We start from the raw sequence: 17,876 nt of genomic DNA, 5'->3' as shown, positions 1-17,876 counted from the left end.
AATGGCTGAAATTAAAACAAACAAACAAACAAACAAACAAAAAAAACACCCAAATCCTGGTGAGGATGCAGAGAAACTGGATCACTCACACATTGCTGGTAGGAATGTAAAATGGTATTAGCCACTCTGGAAAATATGTTAGCAGTTTCTTATAAAACTAAACATGTGATTACTATACAACCCAGCAATTTCACTCTTGGGCATTTATCCCAAAGAAATGAAAACTTATATCACAAAAGATCTGCAGCACATGAATGTCCATAGACAAACTAAGATCAGCGCATATGTCCTTCAAGAGCTAAATGGTTAGACAAACAATGGTATATCCATCCATGGGATACTATTCAGCAATAAAAAGGAACAAACTAATGATACACAAAACAACTTAGGGAATCTCCAGAGAACTCTGCTGAATGAAAAAAGACAATCCCCAAAAGTTATATCCTATATGATTATATTTATATAACATTTTTGAAATGATAAAATTTTAGAAATGGAGAACAGATCAGTGGTTGCCAGGGCTTAGAAACAGTGGGGAAGGGAAAGTGGTAAGAGGGAGGTGGGTATAGTTATAAAAGGCAACAGAAGGTATCATTGTGATGTTGGAACAGTTCAGTATGTTGACTGTGGTGGTAAATACACAAAGCTATACACACATGCACACATATACATAAGTGAGTACAACTAAAACTGGAGAAATCAGAATAAAATGGGATTGTATCAATGATGTCAATATCCTGGTTGTGATATTGTGCTATCATTTTGCAAAATACCACTGGGGGAACCTGGGCTCCCTGTATTCTTTCTTATAATTGCATATGAATCTAGAATTTCCTCAACAAATTTTCAATTAAAAAAATACAACTATGATGTCATCACACCTAAAAAAATAGTTTTCATTCTGATTATCTGGATGAAAGAATACATTTTAAAAGATTATGATTGGATAAACTCAATATGAAATGTACCTAGGAAAAATGTAAAGTTCTACAGTTAGATCCAGTCAATTAAATCAGTGAGGGAGACCTGTTTAGGGAGAGTGACCTGATGATTAGGGCACTCAAGGATATAAGCAACACATCCTGATGTTGAATTACTGGGTATGTCTTTCTTCATGAGGGGGCGCCCAGGCAGGAAAACAGCAAGAGATGTCCCAACTTTTAGGTGGCCACATTATGTTAATGCAATAATTTGCTCTTGTGTGACTCTCTTCTACTTGTGAATTTCCATATCTAACTCAATTATGGGCAAAATCCTCGTTGTCATTCCTGTATCAAAATGAAAACAGCCGCTTCTTGGAGCACCTGGGTGGCTCAGTGAGTTAAGCATCTGCCTTCAGCTCAGGTCATGATCCCAGGGTCCTGGGATAACCCCCCCCCCCCCGCCCCCCAGGCATCAGGCCCTCTGCTCAGCAGGGAGTCTGCTTCTTCCTGTCCCTCTGCCCCTCCCCTCTCCCCTTCTCCCCTTCCCCCTGCTCATGGGCTTGCTCTCTCTCCTTCTCTCTCTCCTAAATAATTAATTAAATATTTTTTAAAAGAAAAAGAAAACTGCTGCTTCTTTCTGAGCCCTAAAGTCAACATCTTTAATATCCTTATGCTATTCTTGTAGTGTATTCCAAATTTCATCTTTGTTTTGCCCGTGTTTACGTAGCACATATACATTGGGTATGAGAAGGAAAAACAGTAATGCCCATGAGCTACTGATGCCAGGCAACATTTACTAGAATTGCCTAGAAAGTATCATGGCACTGCATGAGGAAGGATTCATTTTCTGCTAGGGCACTAAATAGAAAATAGGAAATGATTCTACAAGATGGGAGCTCAAGCTGAAAGTGACTCTTTCCACTTTCGAAGGGTTAAAAAATCCTCTCCCACTGTTACAGAATGCTGACTGTGGACTTGAGAACACAATTAAAGGGAGAAAAAGAAAACTTTGTTATCCACACAGCATTCTCATTAACAAGAAGTGTCATCAATCAGCCAGGAGCAATGTGTACTGAAGTCAAGTCTCTGAAGAAACCAGCTAATAAAGACTCTACCTGACGTAAATGGGCAAATGCAAAAACAAAGAATACAGCTGATCCTTAAACAACATGGGATTGAACTGTGCAGGTCCACTTATACACAGATCTCTTTTGATAAATAGTGTACAATTATTATCTCTTATGATTTTCTTAATAACATTTTCTTTTCTCTAGCTTATTTCATTATAAGAGTAGAGGATATAATACATATAGCATACAAAATATGTGTTAATCAACTATTTATGGTAAGACTTGGTAAGACTTCTGGTCAATAGCAGCCTATTAGTAATTAAGTTTTAGAGAAGGCAAAAGTTACACGGAAGGGCGCCTGGATTAGCATCCAACTCTTGTTCCAGCTTAGGTCATGACCTCGGGGTGGTGAGATCAAGCCCTGAGTCGGGCTCCGTGCTCAGCAGGGAGTCTGCTTCTCTCTCTCTCTCTCTCTCTCTCTCTCTCTCGCCCTCTCTCTCCCTCTCCCTCTCTGCTCCTACCTTTGCTCGTGCTCTCTCTCTCTCTAAAATTAATAAATAAAATCTTCTTTAAAAATCTAAAAAAATGTTATAATGGATTTTTTATAGCACCAGGATTGGTGTGCCGTTCAAGGCTCAACTGTATAGTCAAGGGGAAAGAAGAGGGTAAACTTGAAGTGTGAACAGGAACGACAGATTAGCCACAGTGAGGACGGTACAAAATTTGAAACAATTATATCTTCAGCCATGTTGGATGAGGGATCTCAACAGAGTTGGAGAGAGAAGCTGGAACCCTCTGTATAATTTTTTGGTTCCTTGTAAATATTTATGCTTTTGTTTCTATAGAACATTGTATTGTTCCCATTCTAGCAGTCTGACTCAAGGATGTGAAGAAGTATCACTGGGTGGAGCCTCTTTGGTGGTATTTCCAAGAGAGACTTGAGCCTCCTGACCGTGACCTGACTATTAAGATTGAGCGTGGGCAAAACTAAGCAACATATTTTGCACAGAGCTTCATTCACAAAGCTGAGCTCTCTCTCTCTTGCAGCCTATTAAGTGTTCTACTGCTGTTGTAAACAAATGACCACAAATTTAGTATCTTGTAAAACAACACAGATTTATTACATTACAGTTCTGTGGGCCAGAAGTCTGACACAGGTCTCCAGGGGCCTGTGAGTTGGCAGGACTGCATTTCTTCTAGAAGCTCCAGGGAAGAATCTATTTCTTTGCCATTCCAGCTTCTAGAAGCCGCCTACCTTCCTGCTCAAACCCCTTGTCCTCCATTTTCAATGTCAATAATGGCTGATTGAGTCCCTTTCTTGCTTCAAATTTCTCCTGCCTTCTCTTCTATCTTCCCATCTCTCTCACTGCATCCAGAAAAGGTTCTCGGTTTTTAAGGACTCGTGTATTAGATTGGGCCCACTCTGATAATAATCCAGGATAATCTCTCCATCTCAAGGTCCCATACATAATATTAATCACATCTTTAAAATTCCTTTTTCTAGGGGCACCTGAATGGCTCAGTCAGTTAAGCATCTGCCTTCAGTTCAGGTCATGATCCCAGGGTCCTGGGATAGAGCCCCACATCGGGCTCCGTGCTCAGTAGGGCCTGCTTCTCCCTTTCCCTCTGCCCCACCCTTTCCCCTCTCCATAGCTCATGCTCTCTTTCTCTCTCTCAGTAAATTCCTTTTTCCATGGAAGCTAACATATCACAGGTTCCAATAATTAGAGCATGTACATCTTGAGAGGACCATTTTTCTGCCTGTAACATGGGGCTTGCACTATAGAGGATACTGGCACTATAAACTGACGCTATGCGCTAAAATTCCTTCCTCAAACATAGTCAGTTATTGCAAGAGAATTACTTTGTATGTGACCAGAAGAAGAAAAGACCAACATGGCTGCCAAGCAGGCTGCTGGCATCACCTGCTGCTTGAGTTACTAGTGCCTACATACCAGCTTCAAAAGGTGTGCAAACAAATTCATGCCTCAGGAAAGTGACAGAATACTTCATGGTCTTAAAGTACAGGCTTTGATTCAGCAGCATCACATTACCCAGAAGCTTATTAGTAATACAGACTCTCAGGGCACCTGGGTGTCCCAGTCAGTTAATCATCGGACTCTTGATTTCGGCTAAGGTCATGATCTCAGGGTTGGGAGGCCAAGTCCTGCGTTCAGTCCCCCGAGTCGGGCTCCGGGCTCAACGGGGAATATCCTCTCCCTTTCCCTCCGTCCTTCCCACCACCCTCATATAAACAAATAAATCTTAAAAAAAAAAAAAAAAAAGAAAGAAAGAAAGAAAAAAGAAATACAGACTGTCAGGCTGCAACCTCTGTCTTACTGAACCAGAATCTGCAATTTAACAAGATCCCCAGGTAATTCATATGCACAGTAAAGTTTGAGAAACATGGGTCCATTCTCAACCTTGGCTGCCCATTAGAATCACTAGGGAGATGGTTTTGTTTTGTTAAGTCTTATTTTATTTTATTTTTTAAAATATTTTATGTATTTATTTTGAGAGACAGAGAGAGAGTGTGGGGGGAGTGGCAGAGGCAGAGGGAGAGGGAGAATCTCAAGCAGACTACACACTGAGCCCGAAGCCCAACGCTGAAATCAAGAGTCCAACTGAGCCACCCAGGCGCCCTGGTTAAGTTTTATTTTAAAATAATTTCAGACTTAGGGGCACCTGGGTGACTCAGTCAGTTGGGCATCTGGCTCTTGATTTCGGCTAGGGTCATGATCTCAGGGTCATGGCACTGAGCCTCCCAATGATGGTCTCCCTGCTCAGCCGGTAGTCTGCTTAAAAGATTCTCTCCCTCTGCCCCTCGCCCCACTCATTCACGTGCTCTCATTCTCTCTCAAATAAATAAATCTTAAAAAAAAGTAATTTCAGACTTAGAGAAGAGTTTCACAAATAGTACAGAGAGCTCCCATATACCCTCTACTTCAGCCTTCCATATGTACATAACCATAATATAATTATGAAAATTAAAATATTAACATTGGTACCATATCATTAATGAAGCTTCAGTCTTTATTTAAATGTAACCAGTTTTTCCCTTAATGTCCTTTCTTTTTTCCCCAGGAACCAATCCAGGAGCCCACATTTTGTTATATCTATTTAGTCTCCTCCAATCTGTTCTCAGACTTTGTCTTTATAACCTTACCTTTAAGAGTACTAATCAGGGAGAGGAATCCAAGATAGTGGAGGAGTAGGAGACTGTAATTTCGTCTGGTCCCGGGGAATTCAGCTAGACAGCTATCAAATCATTCTCAACACCTGCGAACTCAACCGGAGATTGAAGAACAGCTGCAACTCTACAAATAGAAAAGCGACCACTTTCTGCAAGGTAGGACATGCGGAGAAGTGAATCCAAGGTGATACAGGCGAAGACAGACCTTGTGGGGAGGGAGCCTCCCTCAGCTGGCTACCGGCAAGTGAGAGAGCGGAGGTACACAAACTCGGAAATTTTAGAAGTCCGCTCCAGTTTGGGACACAGCTCAGGTGGCTAAGCGGTGGGGGGGCGCGGAGGGGTGGAAACCTCGCTGGGACAGCATTGTCTCAGGATCCTCTGGGTCACAGGAACACCAAGGGTGCCTGAGTGCGACAGAGCTCCCAGGTATCAGAGCAGGAAAGCCAGCTGCAAACAGTGAGCCCAGCAGGGGCCTCTCAGTTCGGGGTCGCCATAAACAGCGATTTGAGGCTCGGTGGGGCCACTGCTATTGGAGCAGGGGCCCAAAAGCTGCAGAACCAGTGAGATCCCCCTTCCTACCCCGGGAGGAGCGTGCCACAGAAGTCTGCCGGGTTTGGAGACTCAAAGGCGGGTGGAGTGCCTGAGATAGAAACGCTCCAGGGACCAGAGACTGGGAGGCGCCATTTTTATTCTCATCCTCTAAATCTGTGGGAAAGCTTTCAGGGCACAAAAGCTACAGAGAACAAATTGGAGCAGATGACTTAGCCTGGCCCCTGGCAAGGGGGGTGCAATTCCACCTGGGGCAAAGACATTTGAGAATCAACGCAACAGGCCCCTCCCCCAGATCAGCAAGAACATCCAGCCAAGACCAAGTTTACCCATCAACGAGAACTGCAAAACTCCAGTACTAGGGGAATATAGCTCATAGAATTCACGGCTTTTCTCCCATGATTCTTAAATCTTTCAACTTTAATCATTTTAATTTTCTTTTTTTTCTTTTTTTTTTTAATTTTTCTTCTTTCCTTTTCCAACCAACTTATTTTATCAACTTTTTTAAATTTTTTAATCTTAATTTTTACATTTACATTCTATCCCTTCATTGTATTTAATCTTATTTTTGTTTATATATATGTTTTTCTTTTGCTAAAATTTTGGGATGCAGTTTCTTCTAACAGACCAAAATGCACCCAGAATCTAGTGTATGGCTCTGTTCTATTCACCCGCCTGATCATATTCTCTTTTTTTTCTTCTTTTTTTTTTGTCTTTTTGTTTTGTTAAATTCTTTCTAATGTTCATCTTTATAGTTACATTCTATTCTTTCAGTGTATTTAATTTAATTTTGTATTTATAAGTGTTTCTTTCTTTACAATTTGAGATGTAGTTTCCTCTAACAAACTGACCAAAATATACTCAGGAGATAGTGTATTGCTCTGTTCTGTTCACCTGTCTGTTTATATCCCTACCTTTTTTTTTTTTTATTATTATTGTTGTTGTTTTCTTTCTCTTTTGTTTTTTCTTTTCTTTTAATTTCCATTTGTACAGTTACATTCTATCCTTTTATTGTATTTAATTTTATTTTTGTACATATATAAATTTTTCTTTCTTTACAACTTTGGGATCCAGTTTTCTAAAAAACAGACCAAAATACACACAGAATCCAGTGAATTGCTCTATTCTGCTCACCTGTCTGATTATATTTGTGTTTTTTTTTCCTCCTAGTTTTGGGTCTCTTCTGATTTGTTTAGTGTATATTTCTCTGGGGTCATTGTTGCCATTTTAGTATTTTGTTCTCTCGTTCATCTGTTTTTCTCTGGACAGAATGACAAAATGGGAAAACTCACCTCAGAAAAGAGAACAAGAGGCAGTACTGACTGCCAGGGACCAATCAGTATGGACATAAGTCAGATGTCGGAACTAGAGTTCAGAATAATGATTATAAAGATACTAGCTGGGCTTGAAATAGAAAACACTAGAGAATCCCTTTCTGGAGAAATAAAAGAACTAAAATCTAACCAAGTCAAAATCAAAAAGGCTATTAATGAGATGCAATAACAAATGGAGGCTCTAAGTGCTAGGATAAAGGAGGCAGAAGAGGGAATTAGTGATATAGAAGACCAAATAATGGAGAATAAAGCTGAGAAAAAGAGAGATAAACAACTACTGGATCATGAGGGGAGAATTTGAGACATAAGTGATACCATAAAGCAAAACAGTATTAGAATAATTGGGATCCCAGAAGAAGAGGAAAGAGAGAGAGGGGCAGAAGGCATTTTGGAGCAAATTATAATGGAGAATTTCCCTAATCTGGGGAAGAAAACAGGCATCACAATCCAGGAGGCACAGAGAACTCCCTCAAAATCAATAAAAATAGCTCAACACCCGACATATAGTAGTGACACTTACAAATCTCAGAGACAAAGAGAAAATCCTGAAAGCAACTTGGGACAAGAGGCATGTAACCTACAAGGGTAGAAACTTTAGATTGGCAACAGACCTATCCACAGAGACCTGGCAGGCCAGAAAGGACCGACATGATATATTCAGGTGTGAAAGGAGAAAAATATGCAGCCAAGAATACTTTATCCAGTTAGGATGTCCTTCAAAATAGGAGTGATAAAAAGCTTCCAGGACAAACAGAAACTAAAAGAATTTGTGATCACCAAACCAGCCCTACAATAAATATTGTAAGGGGTCCACTAAGCAAAGAGAGAGACCAAAAGTAACATAGACCAGAAAGGAACAGAGACAATATACAGTAACAGTCACCTTACAGGCAATACAATGGCACTAAATTCATATATCTCAATAGTTACTCTGAATGTAAAGGACTAAATGTCCCAATCAAAAGACACCGGGTATCAGATTGGATAAAAAAGCAAGACCCATCAATATGCTGTCCGCAAGGGACTCATTTTAGACCCAAAGACACCTCCAGATTGAAAGTGAGAGGGTGGAAAATCATTTATCATGCTAATGGACATCAAAAGAAAGCTGGGGTGGCAATCCTTATATCAGACAAATTAGATTTTAAACCAAAGACTGTAATAACAGATGAGGAAGGACACTATATCATAATTAAAGTGTCTATCCAACAAGAAGATCTAATAACTAAATATTTATGCCCCTAACATGGGAGCAGTCAATTATATAAGCCAATTAATAACAAAATCAAAGAAACACATCAATAATAATACAATAATAGTAGGGGACTTCAACGTCTCTCTCACTGCAATGGACAGATCATCTAAGCAGAAGATCAACAGGGAAATAAGGGCTTTGAATGACACACTGGGCCAGATCGACTTCACAGATATATTCAGAACATTCCATCCCAAAGCAAAAGAATACACATTCTTCTCAAGGGCACATGGAACATTCTCCATAATAGATCACATCCTGGGTCACAAATCAGGTCTCAACCAGTATCAAAAGATTAGGATCATTCCCTGCATATTTTTGGATCACAATGCTTTGAAACTGAACTCAATCACAAGAGGAAAGTTGCAAAGAACTCAAACACATGGAGGCTAAAGAGCATCCTACTAAAGAATCAACCTGGAAATTAAAGAAGAGTTAAAAAATTCATGGAAACAAATGAAAATGAAAACACAACTGTTCAAAATCTTTGGAATGCAGAAAAGGCAGTCCTAAGAGGGAAGTATATAGCAATATGAGCCTTTCTCAAGAAACAAGAAAGGTCTCAAATACACAATCTAACCCTACACCTAAAGGAGCTGGAGAAAGAACAGCAAATAAAGCCTAAACCTAGCAGAAGAGAAATAATAAAGATTAAAGCAGAAATCAATGAAATAGAAACCAAAAGAACAGTAGAAGAGATCAACGAACCTAAGAGCTGGCTCTTTGAAAGAATTAATAAGATTGATAAACCCCTGGCCAGACTTATCAAAAAGAAAAGAGAAAGGACCCAAATAAATAAAATCATGAATGAAGGAGGTCAGATCACAACCAACATTGAAAAACTATAAACAATTATAAGAACATATTATGAGCAACTATATGCCGGCAAATTAGGCAATCTGGAAGAAATGGATGCATTCCTAGAGATATATAAACTACCAAAACTGAACCAGGAAGAAATAGAAAACTGAACAGATCCATAACCAGCAAGGAACTTGAAGCAGTCATCCAAAATCTCCCAACAAACAAGAGTCCAGGGCCAGATGGCTTCCCAGGGGAATTCTATCAAACATTTAAAGAAGAATTAATACCTATTCTTCTGAAGCTGTTTCAAAAAATAGAAATGGAAGGAAAATTCCAAACTCTTTTTATGAAGCCAACATTACCTTGATCCCAAAACCAGACAAAGACCCACCAAGAAGGAGAATTACAAACCAATATCCCTAATGAACATGGATGCAAAAATTCTCACCAAGATACTAGACAATAGGATCCAACAGTACATTAAAAGGATTATTCACCACGACCAAGTGGGATTTATTCCTGGGCTTTAAGGTAGGTTCGACATCCACAAATCAATAGTGTGATATACTACATAAATAAAAGAAAGGACAAGAACCGTATGACCTCTCAACTGATGCAGTAAAAGCATTTGACATAGTACAACATCCTTTCTTGTTTAAAACTCTTCACAGTGTACATACATCAATGTCATAAAAGCCATCTATGAAAAACCCACAGCAAAGATCGTTCTCAGAAATGTGGGCACATGGAACATTCGGGAATGTGACAGAGATGTCCACTATCACCACTGCTGTTCAACATAGTACTAGAAGTCCTACCCTCAGCAATCAGACAACAAAAAGAAATAAAAGGCATCCGAACTGGCAAAGAAGTCAAACTCTCACTCTTTGCAGATGACATGATACTCTATGTGGAAAACCCAACAGACTCCACCCCAAAATTGCTAAAACTCATACTGGAATTCAGTAAAGTGGCAGGATATAAAATCAATGCACAGAAATCAGTTACATTTCCAAACACCAACAATGAGAGGAGAAATTAAGGAGTCAATCCCATTTACAATTGCACCCAAAACCATAAGATACCTAGGAATAAACCTAACCAAAGAGGCAAAGGATCTGTACTCAGAAAACTATAGAACACTCATGAATGAAATTGAGGAAGACACAAAGAAATGCAAAAACATTCCATGCTCATAGATTGGAAGAACAAATATTGTTAAAATGTCTAACGCTACCTAGAGCAATCTACACAATCAATGGAATTCCTATCAAAATACCATCAACTTTTTCACAGAACTGGAACAAATAATCCTAAAATTTGTATGGAACCAGAAAAGACCCCAAATAGCCAGAGGAATATTGAGAAAGAAAACCAAAGATTGTGACATCACAATTCCGGACTTCAAGCTCTATTACTATGCTGTAGTCATTAAAATGGTATGGTACTGGCACAAAAACAGACACATAGATCGATGGAACAGAATAGAGAACCCAAAAATGGACCTTCAACTCTATGGTCAACTAATCTTTGACAAAGCAGGAAAAAACATCCAGTGGAAAAAAGACAGTCTCTTCAATAAATGGTGCTGGAAAAATTGGACAGTCACATGCAGAAGAATGAAGCTGGACCATTTCCTTACACTATACACAAAAACAGACTCAAAATAGATGAAAGACCTAAATGTGAGACAGGAATCCATCAAAATCCTTGAGGAGAACACAGGCAGCAATCTCTTCGACCTCGGCTGCAGCAACTTCTTGCTGGACACGTCTCCAAAGGCAAGGGAAACAAAGGCAAAAATGAACTATTGGAACTTCATCACGATAAAAAGCTTTTGCACAGCAAAGGAAACAGTCAACAAAACTAAAAGGCAACCTATGGAACGGGAGGAGATATTTGCAAATGATAAATCAGATAAAGGGCTAGTATCCAAAATCTATAAAGAACTTAATCAAACTCAACACCCAAAGAACAATAATCCAATCAAGAAATGGGCAGAAACCATGAACAGACATTTCTGCAAAGAAGACATACAAATGGCTAACAGACACACGAAAAAGTGCTCAACATCACTCGGCATCAGGGAAATACAAATCAAAACTACAATGAGATACCACCTCACACCAGTCAGCATGGCTAAAATTAACAAGTCAGGAAACAACAGATGTTGGCGAGGATGCAGAGAAAGGGGAACCCTCCCACACTGTTGGTGGGAATGTAAGCTGGTGCACCCACTCTGGAAAACAGGATGGAGGTTCCTCAAAAAGTTGAAAATAGAGCTACCCTACAACCCAGCAATTGCATTACTGGATATTTACCCCAAAGATACAAATGTTGTGATCTGAAGGGGCATCTGCACCCCAATGTTTATAGCAGCAATGTCCACGATAACCAAACTATGGAAAGAGCCCAGATGTCCATTGACAGATGAATGGATAAAGATGTGGCGCGCGCACGCGCACACACACACACACACACACACACACACAATGGAATATTACACAGCCATCGAAAAATGAAATCTTGCCATTTTCAATGACATGGATGGAACTGGAGGGTATTATGCTAAGTGAAATAAGTCAATCAGAGAAAGATAATTATCACATGATCTCACTGATATGTGGAATTTTTAGAAACAAGGCAGAGGATCATAGGGGAAGAGAGGAAAAAATGAAACAAGACGAAACCAGAGAGGGAGACAAACCATAAGAGACTCTTAATCATAGGAAACAAACTGAGGGTTGCTGGAGGGAGCGGGTGGGGGGACGGGGTAACTGAGTGATTGACATCGGGAAGGAGATGTGATATAATAAGCACTGGGTATTATATAAGATTGATGAATATCAGGCCTGTACCCCTGAAACAAATAATATATTATGTTAATTAAAAAAAGAGTACTAGTCAGTTGTTTTGTAGAATATTCCTTAATTTGAGTTTGTCTGATGCTTTCCCATCATTTGACTGAAGTAATACATTTTTGGCATGTATTCACAGGGAGTACATGATGTTAGTGTCTTATTATGGGTGATATTAACCTTGTCACTTGGTTAAGGTGGTGTCTCTATTCTAAAAGCTACCATTTCCTCCTTTATAATTAATAAATAACTTAGGGGATGCACTTTGACACTATGTGAATATTCTGCTTCTCAAACTTTTATCCATTAATTTTAGCACTTACTAGTGGCTATTATTTGCAACAATTATTGCTGTGGTATTCTAATTAACTGATTTTCTATCTATTAATTGGAATTCTGTAAGGAAGAGCTGTTCCTTCTCCACTATTTATTCACTCATTCATTCATTCATTCATTCATTCACTCATACAACTAATTATATTAGTATGGAGTCATGAATATTTATTTTATTCTGTTGTTACTTTGTTATTCAAATTATCCCAGCTTTGGCCGTTGGGAGCTCTTTCAGATTGGTTCTTGTGTCCTTTTTACTTACTCCCACTCCTCACTCTCTTTTTTCATGTTATTTTTATTAATAGAATTTTTATTTTTGGAATAATTTTGGATTTACAGAAAAAACTGCAGACAGTACACAGAGTTTCTGCATATCCTTCACCCAGCTTCCCCTAATACTAACATCTTACATAACCATGAAGTATTTGTCAAAACTAAGAAACCAACATTGGTACATTACCATTAACCAAACTCTACACTTCTTTGAATTTTGTGTTTTTCCACAAATGTTCCTTTTCCCAATCCGGGATCCAATCCAGGATACTCATTTCATTTAGGACTCTATCCTTTTTTGAGTACTTTCTTACTTACCACAAATGCTCTAGACTCGTCTTGCATTTTCTCAGCCCAGTCCTGGAATAATTCACTTCTCTAAGGAGTCCCAGCCAGAGAGTTTTGAAAAATTCCAATGCCCAAGAACCACCCTAGATTAATTAAGTCAGAATCTCTGGCTGTGAAACCCAGGCATTTATAGTTTTGAAAGCTCCCCAGGTGATTGCAATGCGCATTTGAGACTGAGTACCACTAATGCAGACCTTACCTCGCATTGCCAAAGGATAGTTGAAACTATAATGGTAAATTCCCAAATGCCAAAGACTTAAATATATTTCCCAGCAGGCTCTTATGTTCCCTGAAGACAAGGGACACAAATTCATTCTTCTATAATCAGCCCCCAAGCCCAGAACCCCGGCACATAGAAGGTACCAGAAATGCCAAATGAATGACAACTAAATAAGTGAATCAGGTCTTGACTCCCTTAGTGAAATTAGCCTCAGCCTGACTTCTTTTTTCCTAATCCCCTATCTATCGTACATTAGACATTTTTGCTGCTAAGTAAAGGCTGCCCACTGCAAAGCCCTTGGGCAAATTTTCCAAACAGAAATCCTTGTATCTCCTCCCTAGAATGATGCCAATGCTGACTTCCTCCCACTGGGTATACTGCCAGCTCCCCTCATTTGGGTCCCCTTCTGCCACTTCTACCTCCAACAGTCCTTAGAGCAAATGCTCAGAAAAGGTAGCAGCATCTTTATTCCCTGTACTTCTTCTGTGCTCCCTTCTCCTAACCTGCTTCAGTGTGTGAGCTTCTTCTGCAGAGAGATACAGAGGGCACGGGCCCTGGAACCAGCCAAACCAGAGTCAAATCCCAATTCTCCCACTTTCTAGATGTATGTATTTGGGCAAATTACTGAACCTCTCTGAATCTCTGTTTCATAGTACGTAAAATGGGGATAATACCACCTACTTTGCAGGATTATGAGAAGTCAAGAGAACATTTTTGCTAAACTAGAGCACAGTGTGAGCTCCGAAACAGCCACTGTGACTGTTGCTGCTGTTGTTATTGTTGCTGTCAGTAGTAGTAGTAGTGGTGGTAGTAGTAGTAGTGGTAGTAGTAGTACTAGAAGTGGCAGTAGCAGTAGTGGGAGTGGTGGTGGTGGTGGTGGTGGTAGTAGTAGGGATCAGTTTCCTGAGTCACACACTATTATTTGGAAGGGACAGGGCAAGGCAAATGAATTCTATAAAGGTGAGCAAGAACTTCTACCCATCTGTCCAGGGATCTAGAGTAACTAATAGAAGTTCATTTAGAATTTGCAGAATTCATTGCAATCACCTACATCAACCAGAGGAAATGGTCAAAACTGCACAAAGGCAAACTCAGTTAAAGCAATTATTTGCTGACAACACCATCTGCTTATGCAACCCACAGATAATAATAATTAACATGGGGGTGGCGCACGTTGACGTCTTCAGAGTGCTTTCGTTTGCAGCATCTCATTTAATTAAAACACCTCCCAATCTCAAGGTGGCTATTTTATTTTTAACCATTTCACTGATGAGGAAAATGAAGTTGCATGATATAGTCACTGAGCTAGCAGGCAATGGAATCAAAACTCACACAGGTCCCTCACACGGACATCCTTGCGGCTTCCACTACTGGTTTGTTTTTGTTTTTTTCTGTATAGGTTTATTGGTGGCAGAAGAGCACACTCATTTCCAGGTCTGTTTGAAATAGGTGTTTTCAGGAAGGGCTTAAAAGACTGGACAGCTTCACTGAAGAAAATGTCAAATTTAAAAATGGGGGAAGGGAGTCAGAAGGTACAAATTTCCAGTTTTAAGTGAAATAGGTAAGTCCTGGGGATGTAATGTACAGCATGGTGACTATAGTTAATACTGTATTGCATATTTTAAAGTATTTAAATAGCACTGTATTGCATCACAAGAAAAAAAATGTGTAATTGTCACCAGCTAGACTGCAAAACCTGACATTTACTGCCCACCTGCTTGTATTCATTAACCTTTGTCTTACATATTTCCTTAAGCTCTCTTTCTGGCTTACCTCTTAACTCAGGCAAATGAAACCCAAAACCACCCGCAGGGGATGCCGATGGCCCTAACAACAGCTCCTACTGCCCCAGACCACCCAGACTGTTTGAGCCCAACTCCAGGCGAGTGCCTGTGCAGACAGACCATGGAGTGACGTCTGGAATGACTGGCAATTACCTTTACCTCACTGTAATACTAAAATCCCCGCCCAAGGAGGAGCACACGCCACATTTACATAACAAGCACTGTGTGCCTAGGCCTGACTCCTTAAGCGCCTATGCACCCTTACGCCCATCTCTACATACCGTGACAGGGCTTTCCTATCCAAATTATTCATTCTAACTCTAAACAAAAGGAACCCATACACCTGGGGGAGTTACCACTTTGGAAGCCATTTGCTGTGATCTCCGTATTTGCGGCAAATAAAAGTTTTCTTTGTGCAACAAATTAAGTTGGTGCAGTTTCTGACTCACCAAGGAGCCAACTCACGTTTGTTCGGTTACATAACTATGTATGGTGATGGATGTTAACTAGATTTATTATGGTCATCGTCTTGCAATATATACAAATACCAAATCATTATGGTGTATACCTGAAAGTAATATAATGTTATATGTCAATTATACCTCAATAAAAGGAAAAAAAATCTGGAAAAAAAATGCTTAGCCTTCCCCTTCTCATTTGGCCTCCCCACTTCTCCCTTCTGGCAAGTTGTTTCACCAGCTAGTCAGTCAGCTAACTAACCAAATAACCAATATGATTAGCCTGTGCTAGGAGCTGTGAGGACACCAGAAAAGATGTCCAGACCAGTACAGGAAAGAGAAGTAACCCACCTAAGCAGAGTATGTGGGGTCAAGGGTCAAAGGAAAGAGAAGTCTGGGAAGAGTCTAAAGGAGGAGGGAACGACATGACAATGAGAGTATGGGCTTGAAGTGGGGAAAGGAACTGAGATGGTGCTTTGGTAGGAAATAACAATCATAAAAGCTGAGAGGAGGAAATGAGGGTGTTACCGGTCAATTGTGAAGACAGCAGCTACCTGTGGTTCATATTTGTTGTCAAGAAACAGTGGAGAATAGGGTTGAGGCCTGAATGTGCTAGGTCATGAAACAAACAGCGACTTGAATGCCATGTGCTGAGCAATCGGGAGTTGAGAAGGTTTTTGAGCTAGGAAGGGACACTATAAATTTGATGTTAAAGACAATTCTAAACATTTGCAAATTGCTTTAGACTAATTTGTTGCCTGATTTATTTATTATTATTATTTTTTAAAGATTTTATTTATTTACCTGACAGAGATAGAGACGCCAGTGAGAGAGGGAACACAAGCAGGGGGAGTGGGAGAGGAAGAAGCAGGCTCATAGAGGAGGAGCCTGATGTGGGACTCAATCCCAGAACACAGGGATCAAGCCCTGAGCCAAAGGCACACGCTTAACGACTGTGCCACCCAGGCGCCCCTGTTGCCTGATTTAAAGTAAAACAATTAGTCCTCAGTGTTTAAAATAAAAAAAAGAAAGAAAGAAAAGACAAGGTACTCAAGGCTCCCACAAACACTGCAAAGTGCCCAGTACCTTGGAGCATTAAAATTAGAAATTTCTCTTGAAGGTGTTTTGGCAGGAAGAAACATCAAAGACTAAGGAGCTTCAATTTTGGAACAACAAAGCATGTAGGTACAAGCAGCCAGGAGTGGAGCAGAGAAAATTATGTAATCTTACTGGTAGGGAAAATGCCCCAAACCAAAATTTTTTAAATGCTATGGAGTACCTAACTACTTTTTCTGCAGTGACCAGAGAAATCCAATTTTTATAAGTCTTATACCCAATATTAAGGTTGCAAATTAAGCCTTTTTATTCATGTATATTCTGTTAGAATCTTTATTTTACTTTAACCTGTCCTTACAGTTAACATCTCCAAGGCACACACAGAATGACCAAGATAACCATGTTGTTCCTTTTAAAATCAGAGGAGATAAATAATAAAATGCATGGAGCTCTGCTAATCTTTAGACTGTTTTGATACTTTATCTTTCCAATTTGTTCTGTGATCATTAGGAAAGAGATTTCCAAACAGAATGTAGGCTTTTGCTTTGAGAGTGGGGATGAAGGTTTAAGACGTGAGAAACCTTTTTAAAAACAGACATAAGATGTTCTACACGTATACTTAAATTCCAAACTCTGCTAAAGTAGTTTTCACCTTCTTAACCTATATTTGAATCCCAAGCTATTGACTATATTCTAATTCATTCTTACCTATGAGTAAACAAGGAATCAAGGCGTAGAAAAACCACATGATAAGACTTGTCAAGATTTCTTCTAAAACCACAAGAGGGTCTGTGTTGGCAGATTCAGCTCGACCTGGGACATAGTTTCCTTCCAGAATGAAGCATTCGGTCCATCTCAGCCATCCTTGCTTCAGAATGCAGATGTTGGAGCTGAGGTCTGAGCTGCCCTGAAGACTGAATTGTTCTAGAAAAAGGAGGCAGCCCAGACGGCTCAGAAGGGGCGGGCTATGCAGCTCCCCCCTTTCTGTCCAAACCCAGTATTGCATCAGAGGGAGTGGCCTAGGAGAGTTCCAGAGAAAAACTAACTCTGAGGAGCTTGAGAAATCTGCCTAGGAAAGATAGCTCATCAAGGCTGTATCCTGGGGGACCCTGGATGTCCCTAGAAGCCTCACTGGTGGTGAGATAGCAAGATTATTTTACCCTCTCCTCAAATAGCTATCCTCTTCTGAGTCTCCATCTTGTGAGTTCATTCAAGCTGGGGACTTACTAGCTCCTTTTGCAACATACTCCAGAAAAAATATAGAAGTTAAAAAAAATTTTTGAATATCTTTTAAGAAGTCAGAAGGTGAAGATTATAGCTTTATATTTGCTTATATTTGCAAAAAGAAAACTTGGAAGGAGATACAGAAACTAACAAGATCGGTTACCTTGGAGCAGAGAGAGTAGGAATCAGCAAGA

At 39.9% G+C, this 17,876-nt stretch overlaps 1 protein-coding gene across 1 annotated transcript in view; it reads right to left on the bottom strand.

Annotated features, from left to right (window-relative positions):
- The window catches only part of IL20RB (interleukin 20 receptor subunit beta), a 42,027-nt gene extending 24,611 nt beyond the window's left edge, over positions 1–17,416 (bottom strand). The window contains 2 exon segments of the mRNA XM_045791839.2: positions 17,167–17,253; positions 17,256–17,416. Of these exon segments, the coding sequence (XP_045647795.2) occupies positions 17,167–17,253; positions 17,256–17,280 (112 nt within the window). The 5' untranslated portion in view covers positions 17,281–17,416.
- Positions 17,417–17,876: the final 460 nt, after the last annotated feature.

This window comes from Ursus americanus, chromosome 20 (assembly GCF_024610735.1).
Source record: "Ursus americanus isolate L20-20 chromosome 20, mUrsAme1.1.p, whole genome shotgun sequence".
Taxonomy (NCBI): Eukaryota; Metazoa; Chordata; class Mammalia; order Carnivora; family Ursidae; genus Ursus; species Ursus americanus.
The sequence above is the reverse complement of the archived record's forward strand: the minus strand, read 5'-3'. Positions and strand labels throughout refer to the sequence as shown.